Below are 22,896 nucleotides of genomic sequence, written 5' to 3' on the forward strand. Positions count from 1 at the left end.
ACTCTTTTCTTTGTGGCCGTCCTTCTTCGTCCAGGGTTCGCTGAATTTTAGCGGCCAGATCAGGCCGCGCCTTCCGCAACGTGTGCAGGTACAACCTTTCGGCTTCCTCCAAACCACGTAGTCGCTGAACCCTACGCTTTTGGGAACGGCTGAGTCCATCAGGGCACCACCTTGGCCGATGATACTTATCTTCTTCTTCATCATCGTCCTCTAGTTCCTCGAGATCTTCTACCCGAGAGGACTCGGCGTGCTTGTTCCGAGGCGGGAGAGGCCCTAGACGTTTGAACACGGACACGTTAGCTGCATCCTTCTTCTTTTGTCTACATTACGGGCAGTTGCCGATTGTAGGCAATCGGCTCATTCCTGAATCCCAGCAGTGTCTGAAGAAGGGGCAGTCCCAGTGCCTATCCACGTCATCTTGCTCTCTTGACTTTTCCTTGGCGTGGCGCTCATATCTCTCCTCGTCGCGATCATGCCGACGGTGTCTCCTGGCGTCCCTAGCCAGACGATCTCTTCCATCGTCGTTGTATCGTCGGCGTTGGTCGTATTGACTCACATATTTGTTGAGGAGGTGATCAGAAAGAGGTCGCTGATATCTCACGTTCCTCACTTCTCCCTCTGTGATATAGCGCTTGCCATCGTGACGGAGCCGATCGCGTGGAACGGCTTCCTCTCGTGTCCTTGCTATGAGAGCAGCTGCCCTCGTCTCCGTCCTTACCGAGTGGTGCCCGGGTCCTACCATGTTGATGTTGAACGAGAATCCTGGGCTGGCACCCTCCGGGGTAAGTGCAATCCACCATGTTAACGGCGGAGAAGGGGTGTGTGTCGACCTTCATGGCGTGCCGGCTGAAAATTAGCCGCCCTTGTTCTATCGCCATTTGGATCTCGCTGACGCCACACCCTGCGAGTCGTTGGTGGCATGGGTGAACGTGTTATGCCACTTGCGGTATGGCTTTCCGTTCAGCTCCCGAGCCGTGGGGATCTTGTGGCCTTCGGGTACCTTTAGCTGCTTCTCCTTGAGTAAGAGGTCGAAAATTTGCTCAGCCTTGGTGACATCGAAGTCAAACCCTCTTGGAGGACCCTGTGGCTTAACCCACTTACAGGACACGGGGCTTGCCCCCCCGAGTCCATTCAGCCACTGCTACCTCTTGATCTCCCGCAGAACCTTCGTCTTCATCTGCCTCAACCAGGACCACCACACGTTTGAATTTATCCTGGTATACATCTGGGTGGCGCTGTTCATATGCTGATAGCTTCTACACCATGTGCGCCAGTGAAGGGTAGTCTGCTTGGGAGGCCACGTCCTTGATCGGTGATGCGAGACCCACCACCGCCAACTCGACTGCTTCTTTTCGGTCACACGAGCCGAATAGCATCGGTTCCTAACGGTCCTGAAGCGCCGGATGTATTCTGAAACCTGTTTCTCCGCGCTTCGTCGTACTTGCGCTAGATCGGCAATGCCAGCCTCGGAAGCCTCCGAGTGATACCGCATGTGGAACTGCTCTTCCAACTGCTTCCAAGTCCGGATTGAGTCCGGTGGCAACGATGTGTACCACCCAAAAGCCGATCCTGTGAGGGATCGTGCGAAGAACCTCACACGCAGCTCATCTGATGCTGAGATCGTGCCCAGCTGTGCCAAATATCGGCTCACATGCTCGATGGAGCTGGAACCATCTGATCCATTAAACTTGGAGAAATCAGGGAGCCGATACTTGGGTGGTAGCGCTACCAAATTCGTACTCGTTGGGGTATGGCTTGGAATAGCCGATTGTCCTCCTTTTCGGGACCATGCCGAACTGGTCTTTTAAGATGGTACTAATCTGATCCGCGGTGCTGGCTGTAGGAATCGAACTCTGAAGATTCGCCGGAGTGGCATACTTAGCCAGCCATGCTTGCTTTTCCAGCTACGAGCCAACCGCAGGAGCTGAGCTCGGAGGTTTGTCGGAGTGGCATACTTAGCTAGCCACGTCCGCTTCTCAAGATCTGTTCCTCCTGCTGTTCCGCAAATCCCCGCTGTTGCGGCTCGGTGTGTGAGTGCCCGATTCATTGCAGCCTCGGCACGTATGTGCACGTGTATCCGTGAGGGATCTCCTTAGGCGCCTCATGCAAGAACTGGTAATCACTAGGGTCACCACCGATCTTGTAGACGACGTATGCCGGTGAACTCGGCACCTCTGGTGCGGCCAACGCGAATGGCAGCGGTGGACGGGACTGGAGTTGCATCTCTCCTTGGTGAGTCCCCAGAGCTGGTCCTGACGGAGGATACTGATGGCTCATGATTTCCTGGATCACGCGCAGAGCGACACGCTCCAAAGTGTTCACCGAGCTCTCGGAATGGCGGTGCAGCGAATGAGCTACCATGAAGTTAATCTCCCGACGCAGAGACCTGGTGCGTTCTTCCGACGGGGCGGACGGGTCCACTCCATCGAGCGCGCTTCGGGCGAGAACCCCTTCCACCCGATGCCATGTGAGCGGGTTCTTCGGAAAGAGCCGATGAGATCGGCTTCGAGGATTGCTTTGACCTCGTCATACTTCTTCTTGAGCTCGTCAGTCAGATCCTCGTACGTGACCGGAGTACCTTCCGCCATCTCAGATGTAGATGGCGATGGGGTTGATGTCGAAGAAGTCCCACCGGGCGTGCCAGAATGTGTTGCGGTCAGAAACCCACCGGCGAGCAGCGACGGGCAACACTGTAGAGCCGGGAGGCTCCCGGGATCGGGGCTGGCCCCTGGTCCCTCCGAGCGACGGCCCGCAAAGACTCGGCACGCACGTCCGATGCCTGGTGCAAGGGCGTGCCACCTGACCTATACCTGGTCAGGAAGGTGTTGGATTGTGCCTCGCTTAGTTTCCTGCATGGCATACATGTAAACATTAAATACGAACCTCGATCGGCTCTCAGTTTATCCTGTGAATCGGCTCAAGGAGCCGATCCACCCATGATGCGTACGAGGTGTACGATCAGATGGTGGTCCTGCTTGATCAAAACAAAGCTAAAACGACCTACTACGATTTAGGGTTTTCACCGCATAATCGGAACATCCTACTCGTGATTGAGCTCGACGGCCACGCACGGTGATCGTAAACCGACCCTAGACAAGGCCTAAAAACCAACACGAAGTTGATCCCCGGAACATCCCGTCTAGGGCTAGCAAACTACACCCTACGCGCCACCGGATCCTTCAACCCGTTTGTAAGGCCTAACTATGCGGATATCAAACTAATCCTTGAAGAACAAGGAGCTATCATAACGGATCGGATCTACTAAATAATGATCAAGCGGGGTGCCGCCCTTACACTCGAGACAGGTGTAAGGACGGCTAGACGTCCTAGGGTTGCACGACGACAGCATATGATACGATGAACAATGCTAACCCTAACACATCTACGATAACTACGTTGCTCGCCATCAAAAATGCTTCAGCACGAGCAACGCATGAACGACGAATAAACGTGTGCTGCCTAGATCGCAAGATGCGATCTAGGCAGCATGATGCTTACCCGGAAGAAACCCTCGAGACAAGGGAGTTGGCGATGCGCCTAGATTGGTTTGTGGTGAACGTGATTGTTGTTTATTTCATAAACCCTAGATACATATTTATAGTCCGTAGACTTTCTAGCGTGGGAATAATCCCAACCGGGCACAAGCCAAACTCTATCTAAACGACACGTAACCTACTATGTTACAGTTACACGGGCAAACTAGCCCAAATTTTGCATATAAGGCCGATTCATGTATTTCTTCCATGTATATTCTTCAAGCCCATCTCCAATCGCGGCCCACCTCTGATCCGGTCAAATTCTGGTGATAACAAGACTTTAGTACTCTTATTTTTCTAGTCCCATAATATAAGATGTTAGTACAAGCAAGATAGAAATATATTGGTTGTAATAACATCTTATATTATTGGACGAAGGTACTAAAATTTAAACCTTGTCCTTATAAGTAATCAGTAAAATCAACCAAAACGAAGCGAAAATGAATAAATTTTGTAGAAGTTAGTGACGCGGGAGATCTCAGAAGCTGCTCAGATCAATACATTTAATTTCATTCCTAGTGAGAATTAATTTAGTCATGTATTTTTTGTGACCCCCGTTTGACCATATTTTGGGAGGGGTGTGTTATATTAGATTTCGAGAGAGTGGAATAGTTATTCCCTAGTTATTGTACACATACTATGTTTCTTTATATATGGTTTTTACGGCACGTAGATTTTGTCTTACCTTGAAAGTTTAGAAGAATGTAAAAATGCATGATATAAAATGTTTTATTCACATGAGGTACCAAAAATACGATTTAAAATATGTATGTATTACATTTTTGCGCTATTCCTACTCATATACTGTGTTTCCTATGCTGATTTTTCGTTGTAGATCAATATGAATATAACTATTCATATATGAAACATAATTTTTTAATGTTACACCATACAAAATCTTCCCTTTGGTGTAGGATTTCAATGTTCATGGATTGAAATTTATGCGTAGTATAACTTCAATTCTTGAGAAAGCCACGGTCCAATTTAATTATTGACTTCTAGTACGTACATCAAAATCGTTATTTCAATCTTAGAAAACATGATTATCGGGATTCAGGTCCAGTTCGTCATGCACAACCTCTTCTTCCCGCACATTTCGCATCGCCTCCCACGCTTTTTCGTTTCCGCATAGCGCCCGGCGCCCGGCGCCCGCCCCGCCGCGAGACATCGGCATGGACCATGGCCGCCATGGCGACGGCGAACCCTGCACCACCTCCAACCTTCTCCTCGCAATCCCGTACATTCACCGCAAGCATTTCACTGCGCACCTGCAGAGCCATATCCCGCTCCCGATCCCTAGCTCTAACCGCGACACCGGCGCGCTCCATCCACCTCCGCGCACGGGCCACCAAGAACGGCTCGGCACCGCCGCACCCGCTCTCTGAGGTCCTCCCCTACGTCGCCGCGGAGTGGCGGACCATCGCCAAGGGGTGGGCGTGCGCCGCCGCCGCGGTGTACTGCCTCTCGCGCACGGTGCCCGCCGCGGGGCGCCTCCCGCGCGCGCTCGCCGCCGGCGTGGGCGTGGGCGGGGGCGTGTCGCCGGAGGTCTCGAGGGGCGTGGTCGCGCTCGCGGCGCTCGCCTCCGCGCGCGCGGCCGCGGCGTACGTGCAGCAGGCGCTGCTCTGGGAGGCGGCGCTGCGGGCGGTGGCCCGCCTGCGGGAGCGCGCCTTCGAGCGCCTGCTCGCGCGCGACCTCGCCTTCTTCGATGGCAGGGCGGGGATGGCCGCGGGAGACATCGCGCACCGGATCACGGATGAGGCCGATGACGTCGCGGACGCTGTGTACTCTGTTCTCAATGTAAGGTTCCTTCACCCTGCTGCTAGATAGAGATGCGTATGCGTTGGATGAATTGTAGGAAAGATGTTTGGGGAAATGCTCCCCTCAGCCTTACTTATATCCTTTCCCCATTTCTTTTGAACGTTCCTCATACTTCATATGTATAGCCATGCAAGCTCGTCCGATTATTGCACTGGTCATTGTGCCACGCTAATTTTTGTTACTAATTCTGTTGCAGACAATCGTGCCGACAAGCTTGCAGTTGATAGCAATGGGCACTCAAATGGTGGCAATAAATCCTCAGCTCTCATTAGTTGCAGCAATGGTAAACCAATCTCATAGTTCGACTCTTCTTTCATGGCCACTTCTATGAGTACTGTTTAATTTTCTCTGCACATTACATGAACAGGTAATTCCATGCATGTGCGTAGTCATCGCAAAGCTTGGTGAAAGACTCCGTCAAATGGCCAGGGAGGCTCATCTTAGCCTCGCCATGCTTGCAGCCTATCTCAACGATGTCTGGTTTATTAGCACCCGTTAGAGTTCATCTATAACAAGCATGTACAGCCATGCAGGGATTGTTGTTTACTTGAACTGAATGCCCTTTATAGGTCCTTCCATCGATGCTCACTGTGAAGGTAAACAATGGGGAGCGCAAAGAGATATTAAGATTCCATGAGTTAGCTCTCGTTGATCTGAAGAATAATTTGGGTAAGAAGAAGATGAAAGCTCTCATACCTCAAGCTGTTCGAACTACATATGTTGCAGGCCTGGTAGTGCTCTGTGCTGGTTCAGTAGCAATTTCTGGAACCACATTTGATCCTGAGGGGTTTCTGTCTTTCCTAACAGCACTAGCTCTTTTTGTTGAGCCTATTCAGGTATCACCATCACCATTGTATATCTACTTTAATTAATTCTTGCCATATGTGCCACCTCGTCACTTATTTCTCCTGGATAAATGGTACTTATGTTCAAATAAGTGTATGGAGCATCTAAAACTTGTGATAATGATAATTTTTACTCTATCAGATTTGACAATGTTCATAGAGTTTGGTGTTTGATTAACCAAACAGTTTTTTCTTCCCAAGATAAATTTACTTGCACATTTGTCTTCCTTTCGATGGGAATATGCGCACAGTATTCCCCCAAGACTTTTCTCACCTGGAAAGGAATTATCAAAGAGTGCTGCTTGTGTAGGAAATTAGGAATATCCAAAAATAATAAAAATAAATTCATTTTTGTACTTGTGCTTTAGAAGAAAATTTGGGTATTAAGTTTTAGAACTTACCCTTGTTCCTGCTTTGTTTTATTAACATAACTTTTTTGAGAAACTTTGAATGTGCAGTTCTTCAAGTGCTAAATCTAGTTATCATGCACCGCTTTCTTCTCGTAAATACTTTTGATTAGATCTTACTATAATCTATTCCCTGCATAGGATTTTGGGAAAGCATACAATGAATATAAACAAGGAGAGCCAGCATTAGAACGCATATTTGATCTAACAAGGTTCATCCCTGAGGTAATCACCATTTCTTGTTTTCTAAGGACTGACTTCTATTTTAAAAATATAAGATAATCACGGACAAGACAAGTCATTAGTACATTGTTTTCAAAGGTTTCTAATGTATTTGTAGTTTTCAAAAAAATGCAATGAAGTATATTATTTTCTCGATTGGATTGGCTTTCGGTACACAAGTGAAAATCTGCTTGAAGGCATAAAGATGTCTATTCAGATTTGTCAGAAATGAATTCAACAGTATAAACCTTTCAGAAAATATAAATTTTTGCTAGTATTTTCTTATTTTTCAATAGCTGTAATCAAGGGAAAATAAAAAATAATGACATTATTTTTTGTTGTGTCCATCATAAGTTGTAACTCATACACCCATGCTTCTTTGGTGTGCTGTAGGTGAGGGATAAACCAAGTGCAGTACATTTAAATTCTGTTGAGGGAGATATTCAGTTCCATGACGTTACATTCAGATATGTTGCTGGTATGCCTCCAGTAGTAGATCGCGTGAATCTTCATATCAAACCAGGAGAGACTATTGCTATTGTCGGACCATCCGGTGGAGGCAAAACTACTCTTGCCAAATTACTCCTCCGTCTTTATCATCCACAAAGTGGTACTGAGCTGAATCCCAATAGAACAGCAGTGTAGATTCTGTAATATTTTGTACATATTTGAGCCCTTTAGCTGAAATAGTTTGGTATCCCGAATTCCCATTTTGTTGTGTTTAAACTCCATGGTTATCTTCTAATATTGCTATTTGTAAATTTTCCTTTTAGGATATATAGTTCTGGACAACCATGATATTCAAGACATTCAGCTAAAATGCTTGAGAACGCATATCGCTTTTGTTTCACAGGATCCGGTAAGTACCTGTGGTAATTTTCTTTGTGCCAGTACAGTTTCAAAGCATTTCATTTGGAATGTTTAAAACTACTTCTTGTTTGCCCTTCCTTTGCAACTCTTGATTTACTTAGTTTAGGTGGCATATCAACATCCAACACACACATAATTCAAATATGTTATTTTGCATGTTGGACTAGTTACATAATGCACTATCATTGTATTCTCACATGTTCAGTTCATCTTTTATCATTTCATAGATGTTATTTTCTGGTACAATTGCTGAAAATATTGCTTATGGAGACCCTACGGGAAATATTAATATGACAAAAGTTGAGAATGCTGCTAAGATTGCTAATGCTGATGAGTTCATTAAGATGTTGCCCAAGGGATACGGCTCATATGTAGGACAGAGAGGTTCTAGTTTAAGTGGCGGGCAGAAACAAAGGTAAAATACCCCCCCTATCAGAATATCTTGTATATTTTATCTTTTTTACTAACCTGATCTTAATGTTTCATGAAACTCATTGCCGTGCATATTTTCAACCTACAGGTTATCTATTGCAAGAGCAATCTACCAGAACTCTTCCATACTGATATTGGATGAAGCAACGTCTGCTTTGGACAGCAGATCTCAGCTGCTATTGAAACAAGCACTGATGAACTTGATGACAAATCATACTGTAAGTGGAATAGCAGTATCGTTCTTCAGAGATTTCTCTATGCTGTCTGTTCTCATGATTCTACTGTGTACAACATTTCCCACTTTCAGGTTCTAATCATTGCTCATAGGTTGGAAATGATCCTGATGGCTGATAGAATTGTTTTACTAGAGGGCAGTGAAGTGCGAGAGATGACAAGATCAGCTTTCTTGTCTAGAGATGGCCACTTCTCGCAACCAGATGTCCTGAGTCCGGAATTGGGCGAGATTTGATTCTATGAGGGAAAGGTGGTATGTCTTGTCTATATGATACCGCCAAGCCTAAAGGCATTCACAGCATGATCAGACAGTAGACGCAGGATGTTTCCCTAGGCGCCCGTCGACCAGCCAAATCGTTGACTACTACCCCTCAGGCAGAAAACTCCTGTGTAACCCCTTAACCTTGTACATAGTTTTTAACCTTTCTCTTGTCAAGCACACACTGCTTACAGTTGTGGCGCACTTCATTTGTGCTCCCTGGCTTAATTTGAGATTTCAAATCGCCAATCTTCAGAATCGGCAAATTCATGATAAAAATGCATAGGCTCGAGTATATCGACGCCTCAAATGAGAACTAATAAAGAATATAGTCAATATTAACAGCAGCATCAACAATACTCCGGGTAGTGATGGTAAAGCCACAAAATAAAGACGAAGCTGGACTTGATGTGTAGCGATCGTTCCCGCAAAAAAAAAAGGTGTGCAGTGTTCAGGTCATGTTTCTTTTTCTTTTGGCAGAAGCAAACAGGAGTCCTGATGCATTTATAGAAGAAAAAGAATACCCAGTTAATAAAGAAAAGGGACAGGTGAAAAACACCACCCGGCCACGGCAGCACAGGCACACAAAAACTCGACACACGACACTACGAGCCTCACGATACGGGTCCAGAATGAGTTTCATGCTGTCTACTTTCACTTTTCCATGAAGTTCGGCGTTTTGCTAACGTTGTGCGTGTACACATACGGCCTGTTGTTTGTTACTTAGATTTAATGTGCTTATGTGCACAGCTGTGTTGCTCTCTGCTTATTATGCCTCCAAGTATAAACTTTAAGAACCTGGCCCTGTTTCTTCATGATAAAACGTTCAAAAATACTTTTATATAAAAAGGCACGCCTTTCAAACACTAAAACAAATAATAATAATGTAGGAGGAACACATCAGTACATGACAACAGTACAAGCTAAAATTTTCTCTGAAGCATGTTTGCGTTGGTGTAAAAAGTACAAGCATGTTCAAGACAAACTTCTGAAGTATGAAACCCAGCGATACTATCAGCCTGTGCTGTTGGCTTCATATCATGCAGTGGTCGGTATGCAGATGACAACTGGTTCCCCCAACTGTCATGACAACTTACAAATAGCCTACACAGGTACAGCAAGGATGACAAAGATTTTGCGATACAAACACAAAAATAAGCAGAGCAATACAACGGCTCTTGTGCATGCAAAGGCTCAGGATGACCAGAATCATCAATCTTCGTATATTTTGAACTGCTGAAACAACAGTTGGAATAGGTCTCTATATGCCAAATTCAGCTACTCTGCTTCTAACCTCCTCAAGGAATGATCTGAAACCTGTGGTGCCAGCCAGCAAAGTGCCATCTAGAGCCCGGTCCTCAAGAAGGTATTTCTCGAATGTTGTAGTATCATCATGCGCACCATGAATAAAAACAAGCCTGGGGGTTAAATTCCTTTCTTGCTTCAGTTTGTCGACAGTTGATCTCAACAGACCTACAAAGATCATTTCAGTGTTAGTATATGTATTGGCTGAAATAAGCATCAGTTACAATTAATATCACTCCATCCATTCTTTTGTATAGGACGTCTTCAATATATGTGCACAAATTACAAAACGTCAAAAGGAATGGAGCTAGTACGATTTAAGGAGGAAATGCTGTTAATCTCAGGATAAATAAGTGGGGCATGGAAATAAAAATGGTGCTGGACTCACAGTCGCGCGGAGGAGGGAAGGGAATTGAGGTGCTGGCTGTAGGCAAATAATACACTAAAAGGTCAGTGTAGGCATCAAGAAGGAATATTGGTCTCTCGCTGGTGATTACACTGCGACTTAGCGACTGATGAACTTCTGCTTCTGTATCAGGAGAGGAGTATGAAGTCAACGTGGGACATATAGCTTGTCGAACAGAAGCCGGCTCCAGTGCACTGTGAAGAAAAATAATAATGCAAACTTTATTAATGTTGGCCGTTATAATAAAGCAGTACTTGAGAGTAGCTCAAAGAAACTACAGCAGTGAGAGAGTAATCTAGAATTTAGAAAAATAAATGCAGACAGGAAACATGTGGAACATAATTGTTTTGAGAATTCTGGCAATTGCATGGTATCAAATATATGCTTTACCTGAAGAGGCATTGCAAATATGTCTGATAATCTGGATGAATATGTTGATCTTGAACTTGAAGCAAGGGGCTTACTAGAAAAGCAAATACAAGCCGTGCCAAAGGCTGCAATTGTGAGCAGTTTGAGAAGTCAACATCAATATCAGAAACCCCAGTATCAGCTGGTCTAACGCTCTTGTATGCCTTGTTGTACTGGGCAATGAAAATCGCCAACCAATCATGGAGCCAGAGTCTTGCTTCTACCACATCATTTAGAGAAGCCAAAATAACCTGGAAAATGAACTCTTTTCAGTCTCAAATAATCACCTGCTTGATCTTCTGCGATAGCACTGTTATCTTCTAGAGTCTAGAAATGTTGTTAGGTTTGATAATCATGAGAACGTCTGTCCTATTTTTTCATTCACCAAGCAAACATTTATAACAGAAATGGCATCTGTAGATTCTGAATGCATAAGGTTACTGCAAGATACAGTATTGTCCCCAAGCATTGTACTTGGTAAAAATTAAGCACTGAGTATGTACCTCAGTCCTACCCATTTTTTTAGAATGGCCTTTAATTCATGTAGTAAGCTGTTATAGTCCTATAGAAGCTGTACTAACATTCCATTGCACTAGCATGTTTGCAACTTAATAAAATTTACTGTCGGGGCCTCCCCTACAGTTTTCAGCTCAAAAGAGCATGTTTGCAACAGCTACAATAGCCAATTGGTCTAGAGTCTACACAATGTGTTCAGTTGCTACTTAAAGAAGTGGTAAAACTATATCACCTAAGTATGGCCTACATGCTAGGCTAAGGAATTTATATATTTTATGGTTTCAATTTAGGTGTGTAGCTGCCAACCATAAATTCTCACCTACGTAAATCTGGATATTTGAAGCGACCCTTATGATTCCTAGAAACCCCAGCACGATGCATGGTTTGCTATCATGTGAGAACAAGGTAGGAACAGTTTTCTAATACTCTATATTCTTTATGTGACAGCCAACATACCAATTAACAAAGCTTTGTTGATAACTGGCATGCTTTTAAATAGATAGAGTAGTTATGCAAATTAACATCTACCTCTCTTAGACAAGAATGGGAATCCATGTTCAGCTAATGACATTTGTGCTTTACCACAAGCAGCTTATTAGCAGTCACATTGTACTGGATAGTCCGCATCATTTTACCACAAACTTCTGTAACAAAACTGCATACGAAAGAAAGGTTGTACCTGGTGTACAAGTATGGTCAATACCACATCTGGGTCAACAAAATCATATAGGTCCCAGATATTAGCAGTTGTGTTGTACTGGATAGTCCGCACCCTTAGCCGCCTTTGCAATGAGAACTTAGACCTGGACAAGGTATATTTAAGATATAAAACATAAATACAAATGTGTATAGAACTGTTGCTAGCATGGAGAATCTGTAAATTGGCAATCAAATACACATTAGAAAGCAAGTAATGAACTTGCAAGCCAATACTCCTGCAGACGCAAAAATGATCAGAGAATGTTCCATTAAAGTGTATATCACAGGATCAAGGAAAAAAGAATTGACATCTCACACACAAGGACAATTGTCAATATGCTTTAGTACTACTGAAGAATAAAATATCAACAAACTACGTATTTACAAATCTCTGTCAAGGGATAAGCAAATTTACCTGCTACCAGAATTTGAGACATCAGATGTATCACCATGGTGCACAATGGTCGTGTACTTGAACGCGATTTGGAGAATAGGAGGCCTTGACTTCCTGCAGGTGCAAACATGATGTTGTTGGAGATAATCTTAAAGAACAGTTTGGCTTAAGAATTAAAATGATTCTGAATGCCAGTAGTTACAGTTCTTTTTTGACAGGGAAATTGAACAATCTTTTAATAAAAGACATCAAGAAAGTATCACTTTCAATCAATGGTTGGAATGGATATTATGGTTTGGTATTATTTTATGTATTTGTATAGCATAGTTGTTAAGAACCCTGGTACTGCCTCCATCCCAAGGCTTCAGGCTTATATTTTTTTAGAAATTCAAACTATGTCAAGTTTGACCAAGTTTTTATTAAAAATCATTAACATGAAAATACAAAATCAATAGATAGATAATGAAATATATTTTCATATGGTATCTACAAAATATCATATTTGTTGATAGATTCTTCTAAAAGTTTGGTCAAACTTTACTTGGTTTGACTTTTCAAAAAAAAATATAAGCCATAAGCCTTGGGATGGTGGTAGTAGATAACATCCTTGTACGTTGTATATTTTTTATTCTAGTGTGGAGTCTTTTAACAGCAAATCTTAAGCATTATACTTGGGAGTTCGGTTAAAACATCTACAACGATGGTAGATTCCTCACAGAAATAGATGATCATATTCTCTAATATGGTACTGAAGTACTAATGCTGGATGATTTTCTAGATTTTCTTTTCTTTCGACAATCAACGGTACAATTTCTATGGTTCCCCCTGTTAGTAACATAGTGACCTCCAGTCAATTTTAACTACTCCGTATTCAAAACAAAAGCACCCAAAAAGAAGTCAATTCTCACAACGAACAAGCTGGTGTTAGTATCTGACAAGTGTACTAAGTACTAACGGAGAAATACTTTGTATACTAATACTCCATCAGTGCACCAAGTCCAGTCGCAGTCGCACTACCAGAAAGGCAGAAATAGCTGCACCTTCCTAGAACAGTTCTTCAGATTAGAGAGGAGTCTTACTTCAAGTAGTGTTCCTACTTATGGGGTAATTACTGCATGGGACATGGCGGGGACAGAGGAATCACTACTGTCCAATTTGTGTTCTAATAGAAGAGTCAGATTGTGCTTCCATTTGAGTAAACATGCAAGGCGAAACCTCTATATAAATGCGTTAGCAACGTGATGAACAAATCAAGCAAGGAACCAGACCCATCCTTCTGTTAGCCCAACATGTCATAACCCTATCCCTGTGCCTGGGCCTTCCAGGCCTAGCTGCTCACTTCTACATGGCACCCAAGCGATAAGTTACTGACCAGGCCTAATCCTTCCACATTGCCTATGTTCCAAAAACTCAAGTGCTAACAACAGGCAAGGAAGAAATACAAATTCCTTGTTTCAGCTAACGATGTGGTTTATGCTACCTTTCCCATAGTTCAGTGACAAACTAAATTCAAGTATCATATGGTGAAAACAAATTGGCTTATATAGTTCTCCATTCAGACTAGGCATGATCCTAAACATCAGAAAACATATTCTAACCTAAAGCTAAAGTCAACTTGTGAATAACGAGATATAGGATCCATATATAGGAGAATGGAAACAAAGTACCATTAGCGGATTTAGGACAGACTGCCAGAGTACTTAATACCTAAAACTAGCCGCTACGAAAGACCTGCAGACTCACATTGTTTTGACCACAAAAAATGGCACCCTACCAGTAGGAAAAAGCAAATCTCTGATGCAAGGATTTGGAGACAAATTCGCCACTACTAATTTCTATCAAAGACCAATGCTGCAACTGGAACAGTAGAAATTTCCATTTCGTCAAACTGAGGAAATGTAAAGTTTCCATTTGTCAGAGCAAAGGATAGTGCCCATTGCTCCTAGTTAGCTCAAATTTGCAACAGATAACACATGTAAAGCACAGTCAGAATGACCTTTACCTCAAAAACTGAGAACCCTTTTCAAACTCAAATTCATAAGTGTAGCTAGCAAACGAATCACAGCAATTTATGTGCTGAACATGCATGTATTGAGGATCCGGAAAGAAATGGCCATACTGTTGGACATAAATAAAACAATATCATCAGAAGGAGCATATAAGAAGTTCAGTCGGTCAATTTGCAGCCTCTCAGAGTACTTACAGAGTCAGCAATCTTGAACTCCGAAGATGTCCTCAGTCGCAGTACACAACCAAAGGCATATGGACGGCTAAGCATTTTGTATCTGAAAAGTGAAAATGTGGATAAATTTACATTTTGCATCATATCTATATAGTAAGCAGATAGCTCAAAGGATAGCATGTGGAGCATATTCTCACATTCTGCACATATATTTAGTTATAGGTATATGATTGTATTACCTTGTACCAGGTATCCAACTAATTTTAAAACCAAGCCTACTACAGTTTATAGTTGGAAATTTGAGGGTAGGTCCGTTCACATGAAAGAGAACAAAAAAAATACAGTGCATGACCAACACTCATAATTTGGTGCCATTAGGCAAGTCAAAATGATCTAAGGTTATAACGGTGAGAAGCACTAGGACCAGTTCTCCGCGATAGAACAACAGGAACAAAACTATTACAACATCATCACCCCCAAAGAAAGCTCCAAAGTTAGCCTTAGCTAAGAGATTCCATGGCATGAGGACTAAATAAACAGCTATCACAGATTTAAATCAAATAGTAACAAAAAGTCACCAGAGATTTAACTGTCCATAGATATGATTCCAGTTGTATATGGCCTATGGGTGTGCAATTTCTTGACTCACACTCATTTGCAGAACATGGGCATTAGTGATCAGAGGAAGCAATAAAGTATATGCATATCAAACAGTGTCTTGAGAATTGAAGCATCTTAAGATATATTTTACTTAAAGTGATACAGTTGGACTACTAAATAAACAAATACAAAGTACAGATGGCAACTGAACTTACATATCTTGTGGGAGTGTGGATTCATCTGTATTTGAATACAGAAACAATGAGCCACCACTTTCAACACTCAGAACCTTCAGGGAATTAAGATCTGTGTACTCATTTGTAATGGCGAAAAGGTCCACACACACACCTGCTTGAACAGCACTAGCAGCCTGTGATATGCCAATCAGGATACCTCCTAAAATATTATCAGAATGCATGAACCAATATTTATGCAGACCTACCAGATTCTTGTAGAAAATTGTCTGTTCGGGAAGTTGCGTATGATCTGAATCCACCACTTTACTAGTATTGTGGTCTCCATGGCTTCCTGGTGTGTCTAGTTGGCCAGGCCCATAATTTGGTGGTCCCGATAAGAACACAAATATCCTAGCTGTTAACGAAATTACCAGGAGAGTGCATTTAGTTGAAGGCAAGGCCATATACTGCAGTTTTACATACTAATAAATCCTTCAAACAGAATATACGCCTATCTTCTAGTAAGAAGATAACATGATGGTACTGTAGTCAATACAATAACATATACTTCCACGAGAGAAAAAAAATGCATACCAAGTTCGAATGTAGTTTCGTATTCCACACTTAGGTAGTTGACAAGAGCATCCAATGCTACACCAAAACCACGTGTATGATGCGACACATGATCTTGAACTTGCGATGCAGTTGCTGCCATTTCCCACGAAGATACTGGCTTAAGTGTTTCTAGTGCTTGAGCAATGCTATCTTTGCAGGTGTCAACCTGTTAACATGTAATTAACATAATTAGTACAAACAAGCAAGATGAATACTCTAGGAACACAGCTAGAGTACATGAAAGCACAGAAAATTAATAGATTAAAAATAAGAGGACAAGTGTAATTTATAGTGTAATATACATACAGGAGCCAAAAACGAATGAAAGGGCATGACATCTTTAAGGTCCACGAGTATGGTGCCATCAGAATCAGGAGGTATAAAAACATTCTTCACAATTGGTATTGGACCTTGAACATCGTATAGTCCTATCTTGCTGCTATATGTTAGTATTCCAAATAATGATCCTGGAGAAAGAGCTGCAAGGCATCACTAGATCAGTGTACACATACATGTATGAAAATCTTTTGTGGTTTATGAAAGAATCCTTTAAATAGATTAGCTCCTAAAGTTGTGACTGGACCTCACCTTCAAGAGCTGCCAGAAGAGCACTTTTGACTAGCTCCAAAAACTCCTCTGAAGCTAAAACACAACATGAAAAAATAAATTATGAGAAGACCCAGACAAGTGAACTTCAAAGAAAATGAAACAAAAGATCTCAAAAAAATTGCAGGGAAACTGGGAAAGGACTCTTCAGTTATTCTTTTGAAAATCCAAAATACTCTTCTAACAGGCCAATAAGTCATAATCTTAACAATGTGAATTCAGGCTCAACTGGATTGATATTGGATGGCATCAGTCCACGTATCATGTTAGAGGAAAACAAAAGACGGCAACAGAAAGGGAAATTAGATTGGTAGAGTTGCTCACAGTAATGGTGCAATGCTGTTTTCCCCATCACAGTTCAAAGAAAGCAAAGCAACCACGCATCCGACGCATAGGCGGAGCCCAGCTAAGGACATGAACGCTAAACTTGAAACTCTGTACACCCAACCCGAAAATCATGCCTCCAAAGGTACCACAGACAGTAACCCCGGAATCAAATAATCACTTATTGGACCAAATTCGACGCATGTGGGAAGTAAGGTGGTTAGTTTCTCCATCCATATGCAGGGCACAACCTTACTCATGCGGAAATATTTAGCGAGCTTAAAACTTAACAGGCAACCATTTCCTTTGTCAGTTTATCACTCTTTTGTGTGAAGACAACCATGACGATCACACACAAAAAATTGGAGACACGATACAAATAAGCTGGAACTGAATGTTTATGCTTTAAGCCGAGAAAATTCTGAGATCATCGTATCTTACAGGATAAGTCGACCGCTGCCACGTACACGGGCGTCGTCACAGCCGCCGCATCGCCCTCCTCGTCTGCAAAAAAACCACAACTCCGTCATCTCACTGCAGCACATTGCATTGCATCAGATCGGGACTTCGGGAGGCATACCCGGGAGGAGGAGGTCGACGAAGGCGGAGCGCAACTCGGGCGGGTCGTGGCTGCCGTCGCGGGCGTAGCGCGCGGCGGCGTCGGCGGAGAGGTCGTTGTCCTCGGAGCAGATGGGGCACGTCCAGGACCAGCGGTGCAGGGAGCAATGGGTGCTGAAGTACCCGAAGCAGGAGGAGCAGCGCGGGATGAGGTGGCCCTCCTCGCCGGTGACCGGGGCCGAGCCGCGCTCGTCGACGGGGGAGAAGGGCGTGACGGCGACGCCCCACGGGAGGCCGGAGGAGTCGAGGAGCGCCGCGTCGGAGGGGAAGTACGCGAGGCTCGGGCGCGCCGCCATTGCTGGCGCGGAAGCTTTTGGGATGTGGATCTGGTGGAATGGTGACGTGAGAGAGATCTGATGAGGGCGAAGCAAGCGTGGTTTCGGGTACTGTGTAGTCTGGGTTTGCGTTGGATTGTACTGGCGCCGCGGACGATCAGCACCGTCTAATTTTTAATCTAGGGCTGAGTGACTGGGTGAGCGTTGACTATGGTGCTAGGCAGTCAGGCTCACGACTTCACGACCAAGATATTTCTACAGTAGTACTCCCTCCTGCTCATAATGTGATGCATGTAATAAGTCAAACTTTGCAAAGTTTGATTAAGAATATAGAAAATAATACAAACATTTTACGATACCAAATACATATAATATGAAAATATATTTCATGACAATTCTAATAATATTAATTTGACATTGTATATATGATTGAACTTTATGAAGGTTAACTTTGACCAATATATGCAACATATTTTAAGCAGGAGGGAGTAGTGTGCTCCGCCTGTGTTAACCACCGTAGGCTACGAAAGCAAATACGGAGTATTTATGTAAGTAGAGGTGGGCGTTCAGTCATGACCGACAATTCGGTTTTTTTAATTCGGTCTATTTTAAATTTGGTCATCTAGAAATGAAGACCAAAATATAATCGTCATTTTTACTACTTGAAATATCTGGGTACACGATAATTCAAGTTTGGGTTTGGTCACGATCCAAAAGTATGGTCGAGTAGTCAACAAAAAAAAAATGACAAAATTTACTCAAAAAATGGCAGGATTTTAGCTTAGTTTTGTACTTTTTGCAATGCACATATTTTTATTAATTGGCAAAAATAAATGTTCACCAATACCAAACAAAAAAAATCCATGCTATAGTGTTTGATTGACATACAACAATACCACAATTCACGCACATCACACAATTCTGGAGTTTGGGGGGTCACACGTATAGTTCGGTCAGTTCGGTCTATTATGTTGTTAGGAACTAATGATCGAATTGATCAATCTAAATTTGGTCTGAAATTTTTTCTAATCAATTTGTTGATCGGTCTCGGTCTATTAGAGTTCGGTCTCGGTCCTTTTGGTTTGGGTTATCGGTTTTTATGCCCACGCCTATACGTAAGCATGAAATGGGCTAGAACAAAACAATACAACCAACCTCTTCAAGATGGAACTTTTGGCGTAGTGGCGTCCAGCATTTTGAATTGCCAGGCCTTTCCCCATTGGCTCGCTGGCCACAAATCATATTGGCATTAGCCATACGTCATCGGATATGACAAAATTAGACACATCCACGAACGGAGCCATGAATACGACAAGTGAGGCTAAATGTACATTACATAACTTGGAGGGGGCATATAGCTACAATTTGCCAAATGTAGGGACTAAACAAAATATGTAAATTTAAAGGGATGTTTCAGGAAAAAATTAACCTTGGGCGGGTGGGGGGCATCCCCCCACTTGCTCCGTCCTTGGACACATCCGCACCCAGCTCGTTATCTCTGTTGACGTCACGCAAACTACCATTTCAAGGCTTCAACTCGATTTGTAATTGAGGACGGCGACCTCCTTCATATAGGACATATGAGGAGGAAAAGCTCCAGCGGAGAAGTATATGAAGGATGAGTAGGATATGGGCGGCATCACATGAAGGAGCGCGATGAGGGAAAGAGAGGGGGAGAAGGAGCAAGGACCTATCTAAACTTGGTCAAACTTACAATTGATTGCCTTAAGACAAAATCAATATTGTATTGTTAGTTTTTCTTTTCAAGAAAACTTTGAACTTGTAGCCTTGTTGGGTTTGGTACCCTAGTTTTAACCGGAGCTTTTTATTAAAAAATAGTACATGACATTTTTTTCTAAAAGGACAAAAACCAATAGGCCTTATAGACCCCAACAGAGGGAGTTTACATATTCATAGTTTTATTTTACACTTTGAACCTTTACAAAGCTATTTACCTCATCTAACTACACAGTAAAATCCAGTTACCTAGTTTGATTTGATTTTAAAAAATAACTTACCAAATATATTACCAATACTCGTGTAGTTTAATCATCGGTCATTTGCTATCAATATTGGCATGATATATGAAAGTATTTTTCCACATTCACGAGCTGCGAGATTTTGACATATTGGTACATACTTTTAGCATTATTAATAACTTAAAGTTTGCACTAACTCAAACTTAAGAACACATGCATGCACAATTCAAGCCTCCGGAGTATGTGTGTGTGGGAGAATAGTGGGGAAAAGACTCCACCCGACATTGTATGGTATGATACATTTGGTAGAAAACTTAGTACTGTGATCCATGTTTCTCCCTTCTGTAGTGGTGTGCAGTGTGCGTGTCTTTGCTGTAATCGCAAAAGAAACTTATTGTCCTTCTTTGAAAGATGGGCTACTACAGTACTACCAAATAGCACGGTTGAAGCGTAACTCTGGTCATGTACAACAAGAGAAACCTCACCTTTGTAAATCATTCAACTATTTGGGCCTCCTTGGATCATAGGATTTAGAACACAGGAACGAGAAAACATAGCAACTTTTGTAAAATTTGCAAAAAAAAAATGCATAAATATTCATCTGGATACATGGGAAAACAAAACAAAGTGACTATACCCTATATGAATAAGCATAGAAAAACATGTTAAAGTGGATGCTTAAATTTATATGGAATGGAGATGTAGGAAAGCGATCAGTAGAAATTTCAATGATTCCATTCCTCTAGATTAGAATCCTGATCCCTTGTTTCTCTATAGTACTCGTATAGTCGTATTCAATTCTACAAATTGCAAACGCAAGTCAGGAGAATACAGAACTAGGAGCAGAGAAATCAGAAAATTGAATACTCCTAATTCAATTGCAATAGCAAGTAACAATTAGCAATTTAGTAGCATTGCTATTACAGAACCAACAATGAAATTGCAATGGCGAGTAAGCGAGTAACGCATCCGAATGAAAATCAATTGCATTACATACGGGACAAATATGAACGGGTAAACATTACAATTGTTAATTTTCCGTGTTGCATAGCGCAACAAGTACATCGCAAAATCATTTTTTTAATTACCCGAAATGCCTTCTTACCCATCATTTTTTTAGAACACGATGCACAGCAATTTTAATGATTCCATTTCTCCGGATTGGAATCCTTAAATCCTTTGATCCAAAGAGGCACTTCAATTTTATTTTCTTGTATTCTTAGTCAATTCTAGAAATTGCGAACGCAAGTCATGGGGGTTCCGATTTGGGCAGAGAAAATCAGATTCAGCATCATTGGAATTGGGAATCAATTAGCAATTTAGCATGATTGCTATTACAGAACCAACAATGAAATTGCAATGAATGAAAATCAATTGCATTACATGTGGAACAAATATGAACGGGTAAACATTACAGTTGTTAATTTGCCGTGTTGCAGAGCGGCAACAAGCACATTGCAAAATCAGAGCCCCCTAGTAGGCTCAAACAATCATCAGACGGGTAGACAAGCAAATCAACCCAATGCAACTCCACGACTAGAACCTCATCCATCAGGAGCAGATGGGGCACCGGACGAGGCCGTTCTCGTTGCACTCGCCGCATGGTGCCGTCTCCTTCCGGTCGCCGTCGACGCGCACCTTGCGGCTGCCGTTGCAGTCCCTGCACATGACGAACCTGACGCCGGCGCACCCGGCGCACCAGACCCGCGCCCGCGGCAGCCCCTGGAGCAGGGCCCTGAGCTTGCCCTCCTCCTCCATCCTGGTCACCTCGGCCGCGCCCCCGACGTGCTTGCCCCGGACGAACACCGCGGGCACGCGCAGGTCCCGGCCGCCCAGCAGCAGCCGCAGCTCCTCCCTGTATCCCGAGTCCATGGACACGTCCCGCTCGATGAGCTTCACGTCGTGGGCCTCGATGGCCGCGCGCACCGCGTTGCAGTCCTCGAAGGTCTTGCGGATGCCGCGGAGCGTGGTGGTGTAGAGCACGACCGCGTCCGCGCCGCCCGGCGGGCACCGGCCCTCCGCCACGATCGCCGGCACCACCTTGGGCTGCCGGGGCTTGTCGGACCCGATGACCACCCGCTTGATGTGCGCGCCGTCCTCCGAGAGCTCCCGCTCGATGGAGGCGAGGAGCTCCGGGTCGAACAGCGGGCTCAGGCTCCGGCGCGAGGAGGACATGCCGCCCTGGGTCTCGGTGGGGTTGGGCTTCCGGGTGATACGGGTGCTTGCGGGTGAGGAGAACCGCTTCGACGCCCGGGAGAGCTTGGAGTTGTCGATGGAGTTGTACGGGCGGAGCACCACCCGGTCCTCGTCGGCGGCGTCGCTGGGTTTGCTGCTGTTGGTGTTGCCGGAGCAGCGCTGCAGCGGGCTGTTCTCCTTGCCTGGGGTGCTCCTCCGCTTCGCGGATGACCGCCTGGGCGACGGGAGGGCCAGGGAGAGCACCCTGGCGGGGGACCAGCGGCCCGGCTTGGAGGGTTTCTTGGCCGGCGAGTCCGCGTCCTCCAGCCCCGCCATGATCTCCCACGAGTTGATCACCTCCATGCCGGACTCCGGCTTCTTGGCGTCCGGTGCCGGCGCCGGCTTCTTGGCGTCGGGGAGGACGAGGGGCGGCGGGCGCAGCTTGCTGGAGGCGCGCTTCCACTCCCGGCTGATCGGCTTCTCCTGCTCCTGCGGCAGGGGGAGCTCCTTGTCTGGGCACGATCCGGGCGCGGCGTGCTTGGTCTGGAGGTCGAGCACGCCGTAGGTGGTGGAGGTGAGGGAGACGACGTGGTCGACGCGGCCGCGCACGGTGGTGGTGCGCGCTTTGCCGCCGCCGCCGCCGCCGCTGCGGCCTCCGGGCCCCGGCGGGAGGAGCTTCGACGAGATGCACCCCATTGGCGTCGGAGCAGCCTTGCTCCTCTGTTTCTTCTCGAATCTAATGGCGATCTTCCTATGGCACTTGCGCTCTGTTGACTGACCGGAAACGAGTGATGATGCGAGCGTTCACAGTGTGCTGCGCTTTGTTGCCTTTGATGCCAAGCGTGGGCGCAACGGTCGTCAAGTGTGCAGTTGCTGCAGATTTAGATTTTCTTTTGATTTTTCGTCGCGCGGTGCGTTCATTCCAACGGTCGAATTGGGGAGGCGGTTGGTTGGTGCGAGCGCCAGGAGGATAGATGGTACGGAAACCGAAAAAA

General features: G+C 44.4%; 3 protein-coding genes across 3 annotated transcripts; 1 reads left to right on the top strand and 2 right to left on the bottom strand.

Annotated features, from left to right (window-relative positions):
- Positions 1–4,695: 4,695 nt before the first annotated feature.
- Positions 4,696–8,599, top strand: LOC124672095 (ABC transporter B family member 29, chloroplastic-like). The gene is made up of 10 exons (XM_047208381.1): positions 4,696–5,333; positions 5,551–5,637; positions 5,722–5,829; positions 5,924–6,190; positions 6,748–6,831; positions 7,222–7,438; positions 7,602–7,687; positions 7,926–8,113; positions 8,219–8,348; positions 8,438–8,599. The coding sequence occupies exons 1-10, from the start codon at positions 4,716–4,718 to the stop codon at positions 8,597–8,599; spliced, it is 1,947 nt and encodes a 648-aa protein (XP_047064337.1). The 5' UTR covers positions 4,696–4,715.
- A 948-nt stretch (positions 8,600–9,547) lies between these two features.
- LOC124675547 (protein transport protein SEC23-like) lies at positions 9,548–17,768 on the bottom strand. The gene is made up of 14 exons (XM_047211628.1): positions 17,435–17,768; positions 17,296–17,358; positions 16,513–16,566; positions 16,231–16,403; positions 15,904–16,090; positions 15,576–15,724; positions 15,349–15,503; positions 14,555–14,636; positions 14,354–14,469; positions 12,373–12,465; positions 11,938–12,061; positions 10,725–10,993; positions 10,317–10,528; positions 9,548–10,096 (listed from the first exon to the last, which is right to left on the bottom strand). The coding sequence occupies exons 1-14, from the start codon at positions 17,766–17,768 to the stop codon at positions 9,885–9,887; spliced, it is 2,223 nt and encodes a 740-aa protein (XP_047067584.1). The 3' UTR covers positions 9,548–9,884.
- A 3,509-nt stretch (positions 17,769–21,277) lies between these two features.
- On the bottom strand, positions 21,278–22,597 carry LOC124673981 (uncharacterized protein At5g39865-like). Its single transcript, XM_047210022.1, has one exon. The coding sequence runs from the start codon at positions 22,595–22,597 to the stop codon at positions 21,278–21,280; it is 1,320 nt and encodes a 439-aa protein (XP_047065978.1).
- Between the last annotated feature and the right edge of the window lie 299 nt (positions 22,598–22,896).

Source organism: Lolium rigidum, chromosome 7 (assembly GCF_022539505.1).
Source record: "Lolium rigidum isolate FL_2022 chromosome 7, APGP_CSIRO_Lrig_0.1, whole genome shotgun sequence".
Taxonomy (NCBI): Eukaryota; Viridiplantae; Streptophyta; class Magnoliopsida; order Poales; family Poaceae; genus Lolium; species Lolium rigidum.